The 21,465-nt window shown below is 35.9% G+C and overlaps 1 protein-coding gene across 2 annotated transcripts in view; it reads right to left on the bottom strand.

Annotated features, from left to right (window-relative positions):
* Nucleotides 1-21,465, bottom strand: part of UBQLN1 (ubiquilin 1) — a 56,612-nt gene that overhangs the window by 20,883 nt on the left and 14,264 nt on the right. For both annotated transcript variants that reach the window (XM_057719865.1, XM_057719864.1), the window contains exons 2-3: nt 4,889-5,040; nt 3,832-3,947 (exon numbers count right to left, since the gene is read on the bottom strand). In XM_057719865.1, coding sequence (XP_057575848.1) covers nt 3,832-3,947; nt 4,889-5,040 — 268 coding nt within the window. The remainder of the gene's footprint in view (nt 1-3,831; nt 3,948-4,888; nt 5,041-21,465) is intronic.

Here is a 21,465-nt window from a genome sequence, read left to right as displayed (position 1 = left end):
AGCTCCTAAAACTCTTAGAAATTTTCTGACTGAAGGGAATTGTCTTTTGTTATTTGTAACAAGCCCCTTTAGATTTCATTTATGCTAATGACTTCATTTATGCTAATGATTTCATTTATGCTAATGATGTTTCTTAGGGTGGAGCCCATAGACAGCCTCAGGATGAGGTGGTCACCAGAAAAGACCAAGTGAGTTGAGAGCTGGAACTTTCAGCCCCATCCACCAAGCTCCAGGACTAGAAGAGGATCTAGAGATGGAGTTCTATAAAACTCTTGTGCAGTGAGACTCAGAAGCTTCTGGGTTGGTGAACACATCTAGGTGCTATTAGAGTGACAAGCCCAGTCAGGCCACAGAAGCTCTGCACTCTTGCCCCACCCCCAAATCTGATAAGGGGCTTGTGAGAATCCCCAATTTACAGCCTGCCAGTCAGAAGTACAGGTAGCCTGGGACTTGGACTGGTATCTGAAGTAGGGGCAGTCATGGGGGACTGAGTTCTTTAACTTGTGGGATCTGACATTAACTCCAGGTAGGTAGTGTCAGAACTGAACTACTGGATACCCACACAAGCAGTGCTAGAGAACTGACTAGTGTCAGAAAAACACCCCAGAATATGTCCTCACGGGAAGAAATGAAAAGATTATACTTCTAATAAACTCCTTCCAGAAGACTAGTTTAAGTTTAGCAAGTAGAATTCACCTATGACTGGTTGGAACAGAGCTGCTGCCAATCATGGAAAACAGATGTCTCTCTGGAGGAATTAAATCATGGAGAAACCATTTAATGGATCCAAGAGGATAATTAAGTGCTTACTGAAAAACTGTAAAATTATGTAACCAACCAAATGCATTCATACCTCACTTACTGAGCACTGTGCTACATGTTGGGAATAAGGTGACAAGAAAGACACAAGTATACCCTCAGAATTCAATCTGGTAGAAAAGACAGACAAAGAAAACAAATGCAGAATAAGTACTTCAACACAGACAGTCACAGGATATCGGTAATACAGTACCCTAAGTGAAATGGCTGCTTTCCCAAAAGATGACATTTAATGAATTTGGAAAATGAGTAAGTTGGCAAGAAGTAGGGAGCGCTGGGAGGAAGATTTAATACTAGGCACAATAAACATTATATACAAAAGCACAGATATAAACGTGAGTATTGATATAGTCTTGAAACCACAAAAAATTCAGTATGAGCAAAAGGGCAGATAGCAGTGCTCACCAAACATCTCATGTGCCCACTTCTATTTCTTTTGCAGTTGGACAGGCCCATGTGACTAATTATGGCCAAAGGATTGCAAGAAATGATGTGTGTCACTTCTGGCCCAAGTATAGAATGCAAGGTCCAGCTTGACACACTTTAGCTGTCTCTTCTGCCATATTCCAAATGGTGCAGCTACAAGACGGCAGAATTCCATTAGCTTGAGTCCCTGAGGACTATGTAGATGGAGGCCTCACTGACCAGTGAAAAACATGAAGTATGAGCAAACTATTACATTTAGAATGGATAAATAAAGTCCCAATGTATAGCACAGGGAACTATACTGAATATTCTGCGATAAACCATAATGGAAAAGAATATAAAAAAAGAATGTATATATGTGTATAACTGAGTCACTGCTGTACAGCAGAGATTGGCACAACACTAAATCAACTATATCTCAATTTAGAAAAATTAAAAAAAAAAAAACATAAGCATGTAAAAAAGCTTTAGTGCAAGAAACTAGGCTTTGTGGTAATAAGCCACTGAGTTTGGGGTTATCTATAATCATAGGATATCCTATCCTAACTAGTGTAACTGTTGAGATATGGTAAGAAATGGGGATGGAGAGGTAGACAGGGACTACATCACAAAGTCTTGAAAGATTTTAAAAGCAAGACAGTCACTTAAGATATTCTAATAACAGTGTGGAAATGACACAGAGCAAGCATTTTTAAAGTTGAGGAGCTACATCAAGGAAGTAGCAACAGAATAGAATAATTGCATGGGATGGTATAGAGATTTTATGGACAAAGAGATTTGGTTGCAGAGAGGTAGTAGCTTGAGAGACAAGATAATGAGTGTTTATATTTTTGTTCTTCTTTGGGTTTTAAGGAGGCACATACAGGCTAAAGTACTTAGAGAACACCAGGTAATATCAGAGGCTGAATACAAGGCATGGAGTTCAGAAGTGATGTGGGTTGAGGTAAAGATTTGAGAGTCAGCAAGTTACAGTTAGGATGTCACTTGGGGAAAACAGAGTAAAAGAACAGAAGAAAGACAAGGCAGAACTCCGGCGAACAATACTCATGTAAGGAATAGGAAGACGAGGCCCACAAATGAGAGAGCAAAAAACTGGTCAGAAAGTTAACCAGGGAAAAAGCGTATCAGAAATTAAACAAACAAAAAAAATTTCAAGGAAAGACTGGTAAACATTAGAAGAGAGTGATTTAGATTTAAAATCACTTTCTTTTAATCTAAGTATCTAAAAATCTAAAAAAGTGTCCACTAAAGTTGGCAAGCTAAGGGGTCAATGGTGACTTTATCAAGGGTATTTTCAGTGAAGTGATGGGGACAAGAAATAGCACACAGCAAACTTAGTGAAAGAGAATATAGACAGAAAACAGAATTTTCCAAAAATAGCTGAGAAAGGAAACAAAAGAAAGGTAGAAGTGAGATTCTGTAGCTTTTAAACGTGGAATAGACCTTAATGAAAAAGAGACAGCAAAAGAAAAGCTGAACATATAGAGTAAATGGAATAACTGATGGAGAAAAGTAACTAAGATAGGAGGGGGTGGGAATGAGATAAGAAATGAAGGGACTAGGGAGGTGTATGGCCTCAGACAAATTAACTAAAAGCCTCCATGGGCTTCAACTTCTTTGCCTATAAAATGAGGGAATAGGAGAGATTTACTTCAACAATACCTTTCATGAGTCTGAACACTAAATAATTTCATCCTGATCTTTCTAGATTGTTCAAGTTAACAATTTTGCCATTTAAAACTCATCTGCCTCAACCAAAAGAGAAACAAGGCCATTTTAAAAAATAAGAACATCAAACATATTTAAAAACAAAAAAAAGGCACACATGAATCCATGCCATGCCCTAAATATTTCCAACTATTTGGCATAGTTGAACTAAATTAATAAAGGAAACTCTTTCTGGAAGAGACAGAAGGTATGATCTCAATATGTGAAAATTGTACATATTTTTTAAAATGTCATTTCAAGTTACTATACTTGTCATACAACTTAGGAACTGAAAGAAGTACTGAGCCTTTTATCTATCTAGGTCAACCTCTGTTAGCTTCAGACTACTCTTGTCCCCAACAAAACCTTCCAAAGAACCTCAGCGCAAAAACTGATATAAGAAAAGTATTGACAGGTTTGGCTGATGTAGAAGATCCTTAACCACTGGGCTTGCTCCCAGGCCCAGGCCTTTCTCTGTGTGTTTCGAACAGTTAGAAAATCACTAATGCAATCTGATCCCTTCATTTTACAAACAAGAAAATTGTATTCAGGGGTTAGCTTATGATCAACAACTAGCTAATCTTCTCCAGAGCCAATTATGTGGTGGTCAGATCAGGTATACATATGGTACATCTCTTTCATTATTAAAAAGAAATGTGTCATTTACTGACCACTGATTATACGTAAATGTAAGCTAAGCAAGCACATATGTATTCCCAACTACTCCCTTAATACCTACAAGTACAGAAATAAGCTAAAGAAGTTTTTCTTGTCATTGCTAAAATGACTTAATGTTTAATTCTGTCATTGTATTTAAAACTACCCTGGGAAGAAGGAAGTTTTTTTAAATCCCTATCAAAAATGACTAAAGACACTTACCTAAACCAAAAGCGTTGCTAGTGGCAGAACCAGATGTGGCGTTACTACTAGGAGCTGATGACGTGGTAGCATTGCTTCCACTGGTGTTTGTTTGCTGAGCTGAATGATCCTGAGGCCTAGGAAAAATAATTACATCATGGCATAAACACGAGCTAATTATTTTCAACAGAACCTCTGAAATTCCAATATGTAGAAGTAAAATTTAAGTTTTCAGACCAACTCAAGTTATCATAAAGTAAATACCCTGAGATAAATAAGCACTAGGAACACAAATATAAAGAAACGTAGTAAAACCCCACGAAATCCAAACTATACTTCAATTGCCCCTGCTCAAGTTTACTGTCATAAATATTTCTTTACTTTCAAACATACTGATTATGTAAGGGAAATAGGTCATCTCACAGAAGAAAATCAATGACTGGTCACAGTCACAAAGCTTTTTTTAATCTACCCCCTTCTACATTAAAAAATAAGGAGAGTTTACTGGAAACCCCTTCCATCTGACACCAGTTAAAGAGTTCTGAATCTCATTTTATCTGAATGATGATAAAATATTGTATCTAAATAAGTCTAAGGGAACTCTTTCACTAAGTATCAAATAATTTTAAGTGAAAAGAAAATACACCAATTTAATTGGCAATATTTTTTCTTAGTGGTACACAAAGGTATCTCTTAAAAACTGAATAGTGCCTTAGATTTAATGAAATATGGTTACTAATTTGTGATTTGCCAAGATGAGTCACCCCTGATCTCTGTCCAAAAATCTCTCTAAAACAAAAAGCATAGCTAAAAACATTAATCTGCTTGTTCTGTAATTCAAATAATATAATAACACAATAATGATGAACCTTCTAAAATATCAAATGTGTAAGCATTAGCACTTCTGAATCATACTGGATTTTTAAAGCATTTGCTATCAACAGCTATAAATAAATGAATTTTAATCTATTTACATATTAACGACAGAAAGCCATTTAAAGCCAAGACTGGTTATTTTTAAAAGAGAAATATAAACATTTACTCATGGTTGAAAGCTAAATGTCTTCTAAAAACATACCTGTTTTGTGTTTTGATGACAAGGTGAACGGTAAGTCCATCGTGAATTCCATGCTGACTCAAAGTATCTTGATCTTTTAAAATTTTCCCAGCAAATATCAACACAAGTTGGTCAGTATGCGACTTGAAACGTTTAGAGATTTCTTCCTTGAACTAAATAAGATAAAAATAAAATAAATATGTATTGCAGATGTTTGCATAGCATCATCTAGTCCAGCTTCTAGAAGGCATACCTCAAAGAAGCCCCCACTACACATACTGCAACAATTCAAACGATATAAAGACATATCCTTTCTGTGTCCATATCTTGATCTTAGTGGGAAATGAGTATTACCACTTCACTCATCTCTAATGCAAACATTTCATTACATGTGCACATATCCTATATTCAATCTTCTGCTAAGGTCCAATAATTCACTCCTTTGTCATAGCCTTATTCTTTTTGCATCAATGGTGCTAAATTCAGTTCAAGCCACACATAGCTCTTACCAAGTTTACAATAATCTTTAACAGAGATTTCCATCTCCAATCCTGCTCCTTTCTAGTTCAACATAGAGAAAGCCAACCTCTGATTCTTGGGCCTATTATACTGACTTTACTCCCTACCTCTTTCATTCAACATTTATCAACAAGCAGTATCATGCAGAGGCAAAGATAGAAAGCAAAGATCTTTCCCTGAAGGCAAGCAGTCAAGTAAACCACAAAGTACAGAGGAATCACAAAAGGCAGTTAGAGAAAGTTTTCCAGAGAAAACTAATTAGAAAGCAGCCAGGAAAACCTGAAGAAAGACTTTCCAGGGACGAGAATAAAATGCAAAAACAGAGAAAAGAGTGTCATACTATAAGAAAAGTTCACTTATTCTATGCTAGATCAGCTTCTCAAACCTTCATCAAAATCATACTTAGGTTTTACTCCACTGTCGAAGTCAGGAAACCTCAGGGTGGGTATAAAGAAATTCAAAGAATCACATCTTACTCCAATGCCCTACAGAAGTCGGTCTCAATAGATAACAGCATTATTACCAAGGCAATGTTTTGGAAATATAAGGGGGTATTTTTGGTTGTCATAGTTAGTGGAAAGACATTAAATGATATCTAACATTTTCTTGCAGGGCAGGAGGGAAGATATAGAGGAATACAAATATAAAGCAAGATAGGCCATATGTCAATCACTGTCAAAAAATGAGAGGTGCACAAAAGTTCTACCTTTGTGTATAAATGAAATTTTCCATAATCAAATTACAATATTCAATGCAACAAACTGATTTTTTTTAATCATAAAGATATTGCAAAATTATACTGGAGTAAATATTTTGGAGCTTTACCATCTGAACTTTCCTTCTATTATTTGAAAATATATGATATATAACCCTTTTACCTAAGATAAGCAATTTTGAACTAGAAAAATCTTTTTAAAGCACCATTAGCACAATATTCTATACATAGAGATAAGTCTAACCATGATTTAACCATTCTCCTATTATTAAAACATCTCATTTCTCTCTGGCAGCTATTAGAAACAATAATAAGGTAATGAGCAGAACACATGGTTTTATAAGGATTGAATTAGAATGTATGTAGAATTCTCATAGGTAGTGGTCAATAAATAGCAGCTACTATACTGCCAGCTCTTTTAATCCTCAATAACTGAAGAAGATAACTTTTAATCCTATTTCAGATACAGAAACAATATGTCCCCCTCCTCTCACAGTGACGCAGCTAATAAACTGCCAGGTTAAGCTTGAAATCTAGGTCTGACTTCAAGAACCAATCTAGGCACTTACCTGGTGATGCAGTGGTTAAGAATCCGCCTGCCAATGCAGGGGACACGGGTTTGAGCCCTAGTGTGGGAAGATCCCACATGCCGCAGAGCAACTAAGCCCATGTGCCATCACTACTGCCTGGCCTCTAGAGCCCTCAACCCACAACTACTGAGCCCACGTGCCACAACTACTGAAGCCTGTGCACCTACAGCACCTGTGCTCCACAAGAGAAGCCACCAACAATGAGAAGCCCGCACACCGCAACAAAGAGTAGCCCCTGCTCGCCACAACTAGAGAAAGCCAGCATGCAGCAATGAAGACCCAACACAGCCAAAAAATAAATAAATAAATTTAAAAAACAAAACAAACTACCCAGATTAACTATATTTTATATGTAAAATAAGGTTAATCTAAGTCTGTGTTTCTTTAACCTCAAACTAAGAAATCCTTTTTGAAATCCTTGATAATACCTCATATGTCATTCCAAAATATATAATTTAATGGTTTAACATACAATTATATAGCATTTTAGCACACTTTAGAATTTGAAGGTAAGATGCTAGAATGATGACACACAGCTATTCTTACATCCTTTCAAATCCCCACTGAAACAACGATGAAAGATTTTTTAATGCTTTATGGAGACACAACTCACATATCCTAAAATTCACCCATTTAAGATGTACAATGGTTTTTAGTACATTCACAAATTTGTGCAATCATCACCACAATTGATTTTGAAATTTTCATCTTAAAAAGAAACCAGTACCCTTCAGCTATCACCTCCTTATTCCCCCATCACTCCAAACCATAAGAAACCACTAACTGGGGAATTCCCTGGTGATCCAGTGGTTAGGACTCAGCGCTTTCACTTCTAGGGCCCTGGGTTCAATCCCTGATTGGGGAACTAAGATCCTGCAAGCCCCGCAGCATGGCCAAAATTTTTTTTAAAAGTCAGTGATTCCACAAATACCAATTGAAAGAGAAAGAATGAAACCACTAATCTACTTTCTGTCAAATAGATTTGCCTATTCTGGACATTTCACGTAAGTGAAATCATATAATATGCAGTTTGTGACTGGCTTCTTTCACTTAAGATGTTTGCGAAGTAATCAATCAATGTTGTGGTATGTATCAGTACTTCATCCCTTTTTATGGCCAAACAACATTCTATTGTATGAATATACAACATTTTGTTTATCCATTCATCAGTTGATGGGCATCTGGGCTCTTTCCAGCATTGTACATAACAGCATCCTGGGCTATTATGAATAATGCTGCTATAAACATGCATGTACAAGTTTTTCTGTGGACCTATGTTTTCATTTCTCTTGGATATATACCTAGATGTGGAATTAAATTACTGGGTCATGTGGTAACTCTTGGTATAATCATTTCAGGAACCACCAGAGTGTTACCCTAAGTGGCTAGTGGCTATACCATTGTACAATCCTAACAGCAATATTTACTACCTGACTGGTATTTTTTAATAGCCATCCTAGTAGATGTGTGGTAGTTTCGATTTGCATTCCCCTACAATGTTGAGCATCTTTTCCTGTGCTTATTTATGTATCTACTTTGTAGAACCTTATTCACATCCTTCACCCATTTTTTTTTCCTTTCTTTTTTCTTTTTTTGGCTGCATTGGGTCTTTGTTGCTGTGCACAGGTTTTCTCTAGTTTTGGTAAGTGGGGCTATTCTTCGTTGCGGTGCATGGGCTTCTCATTGCAGTGGCTTCTCTGGCTGTGGAGCACAGGCTCTATGCGCTCGGGCTTCAGCAGTTGCGGCACATGGGCTCAGTAGCTGTGGCACACAGGCTGAGTTGCTCCACGGCACGTGGAATCTTCCCAGAACAGAGATGGAACCCATGTCCCCTGCATTGGCAAGCTGATTCTTAACCATTGCACCACCACGGAAGTCTGCGCATTTTTTAATTGGATTACTTGCCTTCCTATTTTTGAGTTGTAAAAATTCTTTATGTATTTTATATACAAGTCTTTTATCAGACACACGATCTGCAGAAAGAAATTTTTAGGGCAGAAACTCAGACAGCAGAAGAAATTGAGACCTTTTGGTCTTAACTGGAACAAAGGTTTGAACTCAGACATCTAATGGACCCAAGAGAACTGAATTCTAAACTGGCAATACAGAAAGCCAATCTAAAAGCTAATTCAATCCCCAAAATCTACAGTATTCCTGGAAGACTCAATATGGTACCACCAGAGGCTCAGGATAGGGTATAAGGTGAGAGGTGCCTAAGGGCTAAAATAAGGGGATTTGAAAGTCTAAGAAGCAGATGCATCTTCACTGCACACTAAGCAAGCAACTGTCCCTCCGCAAACCCAACAAAAGACTGGAGAATTATTTTCTCTCTTTCTCTCTGGAAAGGGAACAGAGGGTCTCTAGAGTAAAGAGCACACCAGACACATTAAGAACAGGCATATAACACTAAAAACAGAAGATTAAGTAAACACAGACCTACTAGATGCTGAACATTTCCCCCTTCACCTCACACGTATCAAAGAGAATTACTGGCCTCTGGACCTTCAACATCCAAGCAGAAAGATTATAATAATATAGAGTGCCTCCAAGGAGAATCTAACCAGGCTAAAATAAAAGAACTTAGAGATAAGGATCTAAGAGTTTTCCTCAGTTAGTCACCCTAAAGCAGCAGTTTCTAAAGTGAGTGGAGGCCTCTACCTGCCCTGGGGAGATATGTGGCAATGTCTAAGGACACTTCTGGTTGTCACAACAGGGGTTAAGTACCACTGGTGGGTAAAGACCAAAGATGGTAAACAACCTACAACACACAGGACAGCCCCAACACAAAGAATTTTCCAACTCAAAATGTCAACAAAAATTAGGTGGAGAAACTGCTCTAGAACTGTACTCCTCAAAGTGCTGTCCCCAGAAGAGTAACACTCACCATTGCCAGGTTAACTTGGTAGAAATGCAAATTCTCAGGCCACAATCAAATCGAAAACTCGGGGGATGGGGCCCAGTAATCTATGGTTAAACAAGCTTCCCAGGTGATTCTGATGGACACTAGTAAGAACCACTGCCCGCCCCAGGTCTAATAAATTTCCCCCAAATTTGTAGGCAATGAAGGAACAATTAAGTGACAATAAAAGGATACCAGCCACTAAAATCAACAACAAAATAAGGTGTCCTGTTAGGGGTGAATGAATTGGGAGATTGGGATTGCCATATATATATTACTAATTAAATATATGCAGTTTATTGCAAAAAAAAAAAAAAAAGGTGTCCTTAACAAATAAATTGCTAAGAGGGAAAAGCAGAAGGAAACCTGTAGATGAAAATGAAACTTTTAAGTACACATGGGACACTAAGGTAAGACCATAAACTGTCATAAAACAAACCTTAGAAATTTTAAATAATTGAAACCATATAAGTATATTCTCTGACAATACTAGAATCACACTACAAATCAATAACAGAAAGATATCTGAAAAACTCCCAAACTAAACAAAATACTTCTAAATAATTCATGGGTCAAAAAGGAAATCTTGAGGAGCCATCAGAAAATATTTTCAACTTAACGAAAATGAAGCTACAGTATGTCAAAATTTGTGAGATGCAGCTAAAGCAATGACTAGGAAAATTTACAGCATTAAAGGCTTAAATTTAAGATCACAAATCAGTAATCTAAGTTTCAACCTTTAGAAACTAGAGAAAGCAAATGAAACCTAAACATAAAATAAAAATAAGAGCAGAAATCAAAATAAAAACAGAAAAATAAGAGAAAAATCTTTTAAAATAGTAAAATTGATTAACCTCTAGATAGAATAGCCAAGAAAAAAACAGAGAAGACATAAATTAGCAATATCAGGAACAACAGAAGGAAATGACTACAGACTTCATAGATTTTATTAAAAAGATAATAAAAAAAACTCTACATGCAAGTATTTGACAACTTGGATGAAATGGATGAATTTCTTGAAAGATTCAACCTGACAAAACTCATCCACTCTCTTCTGAAAATAGAAGAGGAAACACTTCTCAATTTATTTCATGAGGCCAATATTACCCTGATAACAAAACCAGAGAACTACAGACCAATATCCCTCATGAACACAGATGCAGAAATCCTCCATAAAATACTAGCAAATCAAATCCAGCAATACAGAACAATTCTTAATGACCAAGTGAGGTTTATTCTAGAAATGTGAGGCTATATATTGAAAAATCAATATAATTCACCACACTGACAAAAGAAAAAGAAAATCCACACCATGTTACCAATCAATAGTGAAAAAAAAGCATTTGAAAGCATTCACTCATGACAAAATTCCCAGAAGATCAGGAATAAAAGGGAACTACCTAGATCTGATAAAGTGCATCTACAAAATAGCTACAGGTTGGTGTAGTAATGGTGAACAACTGAATGCTTTCCCTCTAAGATCAGTAACAAAGCAAGGATATCTGCTCTCTATGCACTCTTTTCAACAACATATTGAAAATCTCAATGAAACAAGGCAGGAAAAAGAAATAAAAGCATACTTACTAGAAAAGAAGGCAAAATAGAAAACTAATCAGTCCCTTGCAATGTATGAGCTTTATCTGCATCCCACTTGAAAAAGAAATCTTTTGCAAGAGAATGAGAAGACAAGCCAGACTGGGCGAAAATATCTGGAAATGACACATCTGATAAAGGACTGTTATCCAAAGTATACAAAGAACTCTTAAAACTCAGTAAGAAACTGAACAACCCAATTAAGAAATGGGCAAAAAATTTTAACAGACACCTCACCAAAGAAGGCATACAAATGGAAAATAAGCATATCTGTAAAGATGCTCTGCATCACAGCCGTTAGGGGAACTGCCAATTAAAACAAGATAGCGCTCTACAACTACTAGGATGGCCAAACCAAAAGAGATAACACTACCAAATGCTAGCAAGAATATGGAACAACAGGAACTCTCATTCATTGCTGATGGGAATACAAAATGGTACAGCCGCTTTGGAAGACAGTTTAGCAATTTCTTACACAACTAAACATACTCTTACCATTCAATCCAGTAATCACCCTCTCCTTGGTATTTACCCAAAGGAACTGGGAACTTATGTCCAGACAAAACCTGTACACAGATGTATACAGCAGCTTTATTCATTAACGTCAAAACTTGGAAGCAACCAAGAAATTCTTCTACAGGTCAATGGATAAATAAACCGTGGTACATCGAGACAATGGGGTACTATTCAACAATAAAAAGAAATGAGCTATCAAACCATGAAAAAAACTATGAAGGAACCTTAAATGCACACTAAGTCAAAGAAGCCAATCTAAAAGGTTACATACTGTATAATTCCAACTAGACATTCTGAAAAAGGGCAAAACTATGGAGACAACAAATGGATCAGTCGTTGCCAGGAGTTAGGGTAGAAGAAGAGCACATACACTATAGGTTTGTCAAAACACCAAGAGTGAATCTTAAACTATGATGTGTCAATAGAGGTCCATCAATTGCAACAAATGTACCACTCTGGGGTGAGATGTTGATGGTGGGGGAGGTTAAAGTAGGGGGAGCAGGGAGTATGGGAACTCTGTACTCTCTGCTCAATTTGTTGTAAATCTACAACTGCTCTAAAAAGTCTATTTTTTAAAAGGTAAAAATACATAATAATAAATTCATGCTAAAATTACACTTAAATAGTCATTTTTTGACAATGGGGAAGTTCTGGACTGGTGAAATTAAGACATTATTCATTAGTAAGGAAGGATAATGCACTTTTTTAAAAGGATCCTTTTCTTTTAGAGATACATGCTGAAACATTAAAAGATGAAGTGATGTAACGCATGAAATATGCATCAAAATAATGGGGTATGGAGTGGGGCCTTAAGGGAAAGTACAGCTGAAATAAGACTGGCTCAGATTAATTTTCAAAGCTGGGTGAAGGATTCATGGGGGGATAACTTACTATCATCTCTACTGCTGTATATTTGAAATTATCCATGATTTAAAAATTAAGAAAAAAAATATAAAGGGGGAAGAGTAAACTAAGATTTTATATCCAGTGCAAAATCCCTCAAAATGAAATCAAAATAGACATTTTCAGACACACTGAAAAACAGAGAATTTGTTACCAGCATATACAGACTGTAGGAAATGTTAATGAGTTCCTCAGACAGAAGAAAATGATTCTCTCCTAGATGAAGGAATAAAAAAAATAGAATAAACTGAAATAAAAACTGACTCTACAAAGCATTAGCAACAATGTCTTGTGTTGGAAGGAGGAAAAGAAGGGAGGAGAAAGAAGTGTAGTCCACAGGCAAGTAAAGTGTTCAACTGTTCTAAGGTTCTTACTGATTTAGCCATTTTATAAAATGCATATGGTAATCTCTAGAAAAACTACTAAAAGAACAGTATAAACAGCATACATCTACCAACCTAATAAAAGGGGCAACTGGAAGGTGGGGGGGGTACAACTGGAATAATACAAAACAATCCAAAAGAAAGAGAAAAAAGCAACAGAGGAGACAGGAAAAACAAATCAAACAGTATAATGGTAAGTGTAAACCAAATATATCAGTGATTACATAAAAGACTATATGTGAAAAAGACGAAATTGCCAGACTGGATTTAAAAACCCAACTTCATGCTGCTTAAAAAAGATACATATAAACTACTAAGGATAATAAAGATCGAAAATAAAAAGAATGGGTAAAGATAGTCCATGCAAAAGCTAACTAAATAAAGTTAGTGAGGCTATTCTAATCAACAAAGTAAACTTTTTTTTTAACTGAAGTGTAGTTTATTTACAATGTTGTGTTAATTACTGCTGTACAACAAAGTGACTCAGTTATACACAGGTATATATCCTCTTTCATATTCTTTTCCATTGTGGCTTATCACAAGATATCATAGCTCCCTGGAAAAAGCAAACTTTAATACAAAAGTAACTAGGACGTTTCAACATCATAAAGTGTTCAATTCACAAGAAGATAAAACTTTAAATGTGTAGGTACATCATAATACAGCTTCAAAATATATAAAACAAAAATTAAATAGAACTACAGAGAAAAACAGACTAATCCAAAAGTACAGTAAGATATTTTAGCACATTCATCTCAGTAACTGAGAGAAAATAGGCAAAAAAAAAAAAAAAAAAAGGTAAAGATATAAAAGCTTTGAACAACATAATTAACTAATGACCCAACTGGCATGTATAGAACACTGTACCCCACAACTACAGAATAAGTATTCTTTTTCAGTACATTTACAAACTTATAAACTGGGCCATAAAGCAAGTTGATGTATTTCAAAGGTTTAAAACTTATGGAGTAAGTACTCTAACTACATACAAATTAAACAGTACCAACGAGATAATCAATAAAACATTAGTTCAACTGGAAAAGATTTCCTGAACAGGACACAAAAAGATTTAGCCATAAAAAGGGCACAATAAATTAAACTATCATTAACAGAGAAAAAAGATAAGCAATAGAGAAAATATTATCTACACCACCAAAACCAAGAGAGCTTCAATCTAGATTTTATACAGAAAGCCTGCAGATCAGCAAGACACAACCCAACTGAAAACTAGTCAACAGACTGAAATAGGAATGTCACCAGAAAAAATGAAATCTACATGGCTGATAAAGCAAGGGGACTCATCCTACTTAATAATAATCAGGTAACTTTAATACTAGTGCCACACTCACTAAAAAGTCCAATATAAAGACTGTTACAGAGCGTTGCAGAGGATTTGGAAAGATCCAAAGGACTGGAATCCACATATACTGCAAACATAAGTACAAATTCAGAGATTTTGGGAAAACATTTCACAGTAGAAGCTGAATGTATGCTTATTGTATGACCCAACAATTCCACTTTTGGGATTTTATCTAACAAATTGTGTTCACAGGTACACCAAAAGACACGTTCAAGGAAGTTCAAACTTTACTACCTCAAAACTTAAAACAACCCAAACCCTCAACTGTAAAACAAACTGTGATACATTCAATAGACTGTTACACACGATGACAACACATGAACTACAGCCACATGTCACCATGGATCAATGTAAAGCAAAAGCAGCCAATCACAAATGACAATAAACTTCGTTATTTCATTAATGTAAGTTAAAAAAGAAAGAAGGAGCAAAAACCATGGTGTCAAAAGTGAGAAAAGTGGTAGTTAGGAGGTGGTGATTATAAGGGGATCACAGGTGACTTCTGGGGAGTTGGTAATATTCTGCTTAACTTTTGTACTAATAAATGAAGCTTTACACTTATGTGTGCATTCTTCTGTACTATACTTAAATTAAAATAGGTTTAAAAGTTGATTGTGAATGCCCTACACATAAGAGACAGCAGGAAGTCAAAACACACATGACCAACTTTCCTGAGCATCCAATTTCAAGTGACTCAACTAGCCAGAAAGCTAACATATACCTTGTCTTGGATGGGTCATCAGAAACAAATTGGGATGAAGATACCCTAGTTTTAAGAGTCACAGATGTAGAAAACAAACACTGTTACCAGAGAGAAAAGGGGGAGGGATAAACTGGGAGACTGCAGTTGACATACACACACTACTATATACAAAATAGATAACCAATAAGAACCTACTGTATAGCAAAATGAACTCTACTCAATACTCTGCAATGGCCTATATGGGAAGAAAATCTAAAAAAGGTGTGGATATGTGTATAACTGATTCACTTTGCTATACACCTGAAACAATGCTGTAAATCAACTATACTCCAATAAAAACTTAAAAATAAATAAAATTTAGGCAGGAAAAAAAAAGATGCCCTAGTTTTAGGTAGCAGACCAAAGTGGCTAGAAGACACAGAAACCGCAACAGAGATGATCACCCAAGAATAAGAGATGATCCTCCACGAGCACCATTATCTAGCAGAGACAGTTAAGACCAGATATCCAAAACAGCCACAACCTCAAAAGCTTATAGAAGAGTAGTGAATAGTTTAGTTAATAAGCCCTCAGTAATATTTAAGGGCTGGAATCCTGCTAACCATGAGTTGTCAATGTTAGAAAGGATAGTTGCGCTTTCTGGATGGACTAGGGGCTTCTCTATGATATCCTAGATGCAAAAGAGTAAGATCCTACGGCATACAGTTCAAAACGCATTTATATTCATCATTAGTTTATTTAGCAGCTACACTGTGCCTGGAAGCACACCCCCACATCATCTCATTCAATCCTCACAACAAATCTCAAGAAACCTAAGTCCTTATAAGACCCATAAGAAATCACTTCCTCCTACAGAATTACAGCATTGTTGAAAATTAACATCACTGACATTAGGATCCTCTAGCCTCATGGGACTCTTGGTTCTGAGGGGCACCTAGAACAACCCAAAAGTATGAGTTTATAGCACTTCATGGCGAAAGTTGGAAAACATTATGACAGAGATAGGGTACAGCTATACTTCTAGTACCTTACAAAAGGAAACTGTACAATCTACCTGTTATAATCCAATTGTTATAAAAATAAATTTTAAATTTTAAACAACTAATGTCAAATAATTTAGGTATTAAAACTACTCCCAAATAGACTAATGTAATATTGATTTATTCTGGGTAAATTACCCAAAGCTTGGAACAAACTTACAAAAAACAAGGATTACAAGAACTCTCAGCTGCCTGACACTCCATTGGAAACAAAAATGAATAAATCAGTTTTAATTGTACCATATCAAACAGATACACTATACTTTCCCAAAGCTGCATTTTAGAAATTTTTAATCCAAATATCAATTTAAACAATGTTATGTTTTTGCAGAAGAGCCAAAAGTCCTGCACATACTTCATGTATCTATTCTACACTCTTAAAAAAAAAAAGGGAGAGCAAATAGTGTACAGTGGCTTCAAATTTCCCAAAATTTGATCTCTGACACCTGAACTTTACCTTTACTTCTATGTCTGTTCTATCTACTACACTTTTATTGACTACAATCAAGAAAAAATCAGAAACTAGGTAGTACTGATTTAGGGGGGAAAAACCAATTAGCAACCTTAAAAATTCTCAAAGCAGCTTTAGACAGTGTAGAAACATAAAACTTATTGCAACAAATTATATAAAAGGTTTCCATCTACCTAGGGAAGAATCCTAACCAAAAAGAAAGGATTTTCCTAATTTCCTTTAGTTATTTCTAGATTACCTAGATATACTTGTTTTTGTCCTTCAATCCATGTGGCCACCACTAACTCAAAATGAAAAATACATACTGGATCTCTAAGGATCCATATTTGCTATAAATGTATGTTTTCCTACTCTGGCCTTGCACTGACAACCTACAGTAATTTTCAAAAGGCCAGAAAAACTGAAAACTGAAAATTAATAGATGCTTTCTCAAGAACCACAAGAATCAAAATTTTAATGTACCTCAAAGTAAGTAATTTAATGAAATGAAGTCAACCCAGCACCTACAAAACATTCAGTAGCCTTCTCATTTTCTCAACATCATCCCAAATCAGGTGTTTCACATCACTGGATTCTCCAACTAATTGAAGTTTACTCCTGTGTGAGAACCAAAAGTGTTTTCCACTCTACCACAATTTAAACTTCTTGACAATGCTGAGTTACTGGTGCAATACCAATTGCTGTTCTGCAATATAGAGATACTGTTCCAGACTCTCAAGGTGTCCTAAATTTATCATCCTGTCACTGTCAGTTCTTAACAGCATACCTCTGCTTCTCCCTAAATTTGCTACTTTTAATCTGGGGAGGAAGAGGCAAATAAATGATCAAGAATTAGAAAGCCACATAAAATAGAATGTTCTATGAAACGCTACCCTGAAATGAAAATGTGTATGATTTAGTACAGTATCAACTTTTATGACAGCAATCTCAGCTGTTCAGGGCCTGCTTCACTTATACCCTATTCTTGACTGTTTAGGGGAAGAATATGAGAAACACACACATTTGGGGGGGCGGGGGGGGGAACACGACACAAACCATTACTATATTATGAAAGAATGTTTTTAAGACATGGAGACCTGAATTAAAACCTTAGTTTTGCCACTTACTAGTTGTAGGACCTTAAGGATGTTACCTCTGAGCCTCTGTTTCCTCATCAGTAAAAGGGAGATGATATTTATTTATTCTGCAAGGCTAATGGGACAATTAAGTGATGTGTGTAAAATACCTGGGCATAGTACACTCAGGCAAACACTCAAATATCGCTAACCTAATTGTGTGAGGATAAACTCTGAACTACAAATACTTTTTAAAATTGAGTTAGGGACTTCCCTGGTGACGCAGTGGTTAAGACTCCACACTCCGAACGCAGGGGCCCGGGTTCCATCCCTGGTCAGGGAACTAGATCCCACATACATGCCACAACTAAAAGAGCCCACCTGCCACAACTAAGGAGCCAGTGCAATCAAATAAATAAACATTAAAAAATAAAATTAATATGATTTTAAGTTAGTTAAAAGAAACAGGCATCCATTACAAATATCCCACAATCCAAATTTTGCTTTAAACAGCCATCCTCTGCTCCTATTAAATATCTTCAGAAAAAAACAGAAAAATCTTTCAAGTTCAAAGAAAAAAAACTCTGAAGATTAAAACACATAATTATTTCATTTCCACATATTAGCACTTAGCAAGAATTTTCTAAATAGCTGTCTGAGTAACGTACTGTCTTCAAACATTTGCTATTTCAGTATTTTAAGTCACAGGTCCTTCAAGAGTCTCTATTTTTTAATCAGTTTTCTTATTCAGTACTACTTATATCTCTTGAAAAAAAATCCATGCTCCATAAATCATACTATGTACTAGTTCAGCCAGTTATCCTCCAAATGTCTGAGTTTGAGTAACTTTAAAGTATTTTCATTAAAAAACACTGCATAAATCTTACACAAAGATGTTGGGTACAAGATAAACTACAATGACAAGCAGCTATATGAGAAAAGGGCACCTTCTTATAAATATAAAACTGAACAGTCAGAAATGTTACAATGCATTATCAATAAAAATGTTTATTTTTAAGAGTTTCTATGACCTAAATCTAACAACCACAAACTAAATGTTTCACTTTCACATGCTAGCATACTCTTTAAGCTTCCTTCTACTACAAAAAAATTAGGACTCAATTCACTGGCAAACAAAAGGGTACAGAAAGAAAGAAACGAGTACAAGTAAAGTATATAAATTCTGAACCAGGTACTTTTACATATTATCTCATGGAATCCTGCAAACAATCTAGTGAAGTAGGTATTATATCATATGTTAAAAACGTGGCCAGTACGCACCTTGCCCAAAGTCAGATCTCTCAAATTCCAAGGTTCATGCTCTCTCCAAAATGCAGACCACATTTCAACATCAATAATGACAACACCCTTTCCCCCTTATATTAATAAATACATAAACACAAATAATCATAAATAATAGTGGAATAATTTAGCTCTACATTTGCCAATATGGAAAGACTGCAAAGATACAAATAAAAAAAGGTAAAAGTGTGGGTAATAATCGATCTGTTTAACAGGAATAAATAGAAAACTACACATGGGTAAACAGAAACACTAGATAGATACACATTCAGAATAACTTTTTTTTGAGTGGGTCCCCTTTTTATTTCATACTTTTCTACATCGTTCGAATTTCTTAAATAGCATGCATAATGTATTTCACTTTTTTTTGCAGTTTGTATTTTAAAAATAAAGCCATATCCTTTATAAAACCTAGAGAGCTTTAAAGGCTATAAAAAATTTAACAGAAAACATTATACCAGTCTAGAAATCTGTATAGCAGCTGCTTAATCAATAAATCAAGCAGTCTACATTGTCATATCTACAGAACATCAAATTAACTCAGAATGGAGTAAATTTACCTGAAAGAAACCAGAGTTCAGATCTTCTGGTAGCGAAAGTATTTGCAAAATAGAGACACATATATATACAGTTCATCTATGCCTATAATAAATGGAAACTGTTCGGTATGTTAACTCTAATTTTTGCATCAAACAGATTTGGCGACAGCAATTTTACTCTCGAAAAAAACTCCCAATTCTAATTTTAATGGGATTTTCTTTTTCTATAGTGAAAGCTGCTAAGATAGAAAAACAACTAAAATATGGGAATGCCTTTAGACATTTGATTAAACTTCACATTTTTCTAAGTAAATCACATTGTTAAAATATTCCCAAGTACAAAATACTGCAAATAAACACTGTATTTTTTTCCCAAAGATGCTTATTATTTACTAATTATTTTTTTTCTTCAGATCTTTATCAGAGTAAAACTGGTTTACAATGTTGTGTTACCTTCTGCTGTACAACAAAGTGAATCAGCTGTATTTATATATATCATCATATCCCCTCCGTCTTGAGCCTCCCTCCCACCCTCCCTATCCCACCCCTGTAGGTTATCACCAAGCTTCAAGTTGATCTCCCTGTGCTACGCAGCAGCTTCCCACTAGCCATCCATTTTACGTTTGGTAGTGTACATATGCCAATGCTACTCTCTCACTTCATCCCAGCTTCCCCCCCCCCGCCCCACACTGTGTCCTCAAGTCCGTTTCCTACGTCTGAAACACTGTCTTTAAAACACCATTTGTGGGCTTCCCTGGTGGCGCAGTGGTTAAGAATCCCCCCAATACAGGGGACACAGGTTCGAGCCCTGGTCTGGGAAGATCCCACATGCCTCACAGCAACTAAGCCCGTGCAGCACAACTACTGAAGCCCATGCACAACAAAGAGCAGTCCCCGCTCGCCACACCTAGGGAAAGCCCATATACAGTAACCGAGACCCAATACAGCCAAATATAAAATAAATAAAATGAATTTTATATATAAAAAAACAAACCCATTATTTGTTCATTCACTCTATAAATATTTGCATTACTCCATGTGTGCCAAGTGCAATACTAGGCAGGTACTATGGGATTAAGAGGTAAGCAAAACTGCCCCTATCTTTGTAAATTCTTACCGTATGGTGTGGGGAGTATGAAGTCATATAATCACAAAATGGTATCAGAGATTATAGTCACTGATCTTATTTAGATTGGTGAGTCCAATCTACCTTTCTTGAAGTAACATTTAAATAAACCCAAAGGCTGAAAAGCCAACCAGAGAAAAGCAAAGGCAGCTTGGAGCAGTGGTTAGGTGTGGGCTCCAAAGTTAGTCACTGGATTTCAGTCTAGGTTCCACTACCTAACAGGTGTATAAAATTTAATCACATTACTAATACAAGTCTCAGCTTCTTCACTTTAAAAAAGAAATAACAGTACTTTCATCATAAAGTTGTGTAACTTAAAATAATAATAATAATAATGCAGTATGCCTTGATAAGCCTGGAATAAATACTATCATGTCACTGTCATTAGCAGCACTGGCAAAAGCTCAAAGGGGAAAGTGCTAGTGATAGTCGGAGGGAAAGACTTCAAAAATGGCTGAAATGCAGTGATTAAATGGGGAGAGGTAAGTAGGGAACAAAAGCATGAAGACTTTATTAGCTGTGCTATCTAATTCGGAAGTCTCTAGCCAAATGTGGCTGTTGAGAGCACCTGAAATACAGCTAGTCCAAATTGAGATGCACTGTGTGTGTAAATACACACCAGATCTTGAAGACCTAGTACAAAAAAACTAAAATACCTCAATTTTTAAAATATCAATTACATGTTTAAATGATACTTAAGATACACAGGGTTAAATAAAACATTAAAATTATAATACCCAAAAGACAGAAACAACCCAAGTGACACTGACAGCTAAATGGATAAACAAAATGGGATATATACATACAATGGTACATACATACAATGGCGTATCATTCAACCTTAAAGAGGAAGGAAATTCCGTCACATGCTACTGCATGGGTG

The sequence above is a fragment of the Hippopotamus amphibius genome, chromosome 2 (assembly GCF_030028045.1).
Source record: "Hippopotamus amphibius kiboko isolate mHipAmp2 chromosome 2, mHipAmp2.hap2, whole genome shotgun sequence".
NCBI lineage: Eukaryota > Metazoa > Chordata > Mammalia > Artiodactyla > Hippopotamidae > Hippopotamus > Hippopotamus amphibius.
The sequence above is the reverse complement of the archived record's forward strand: the minus strand, read 5'-3'. Positions and strand labels throughout refer to the sequence as shown.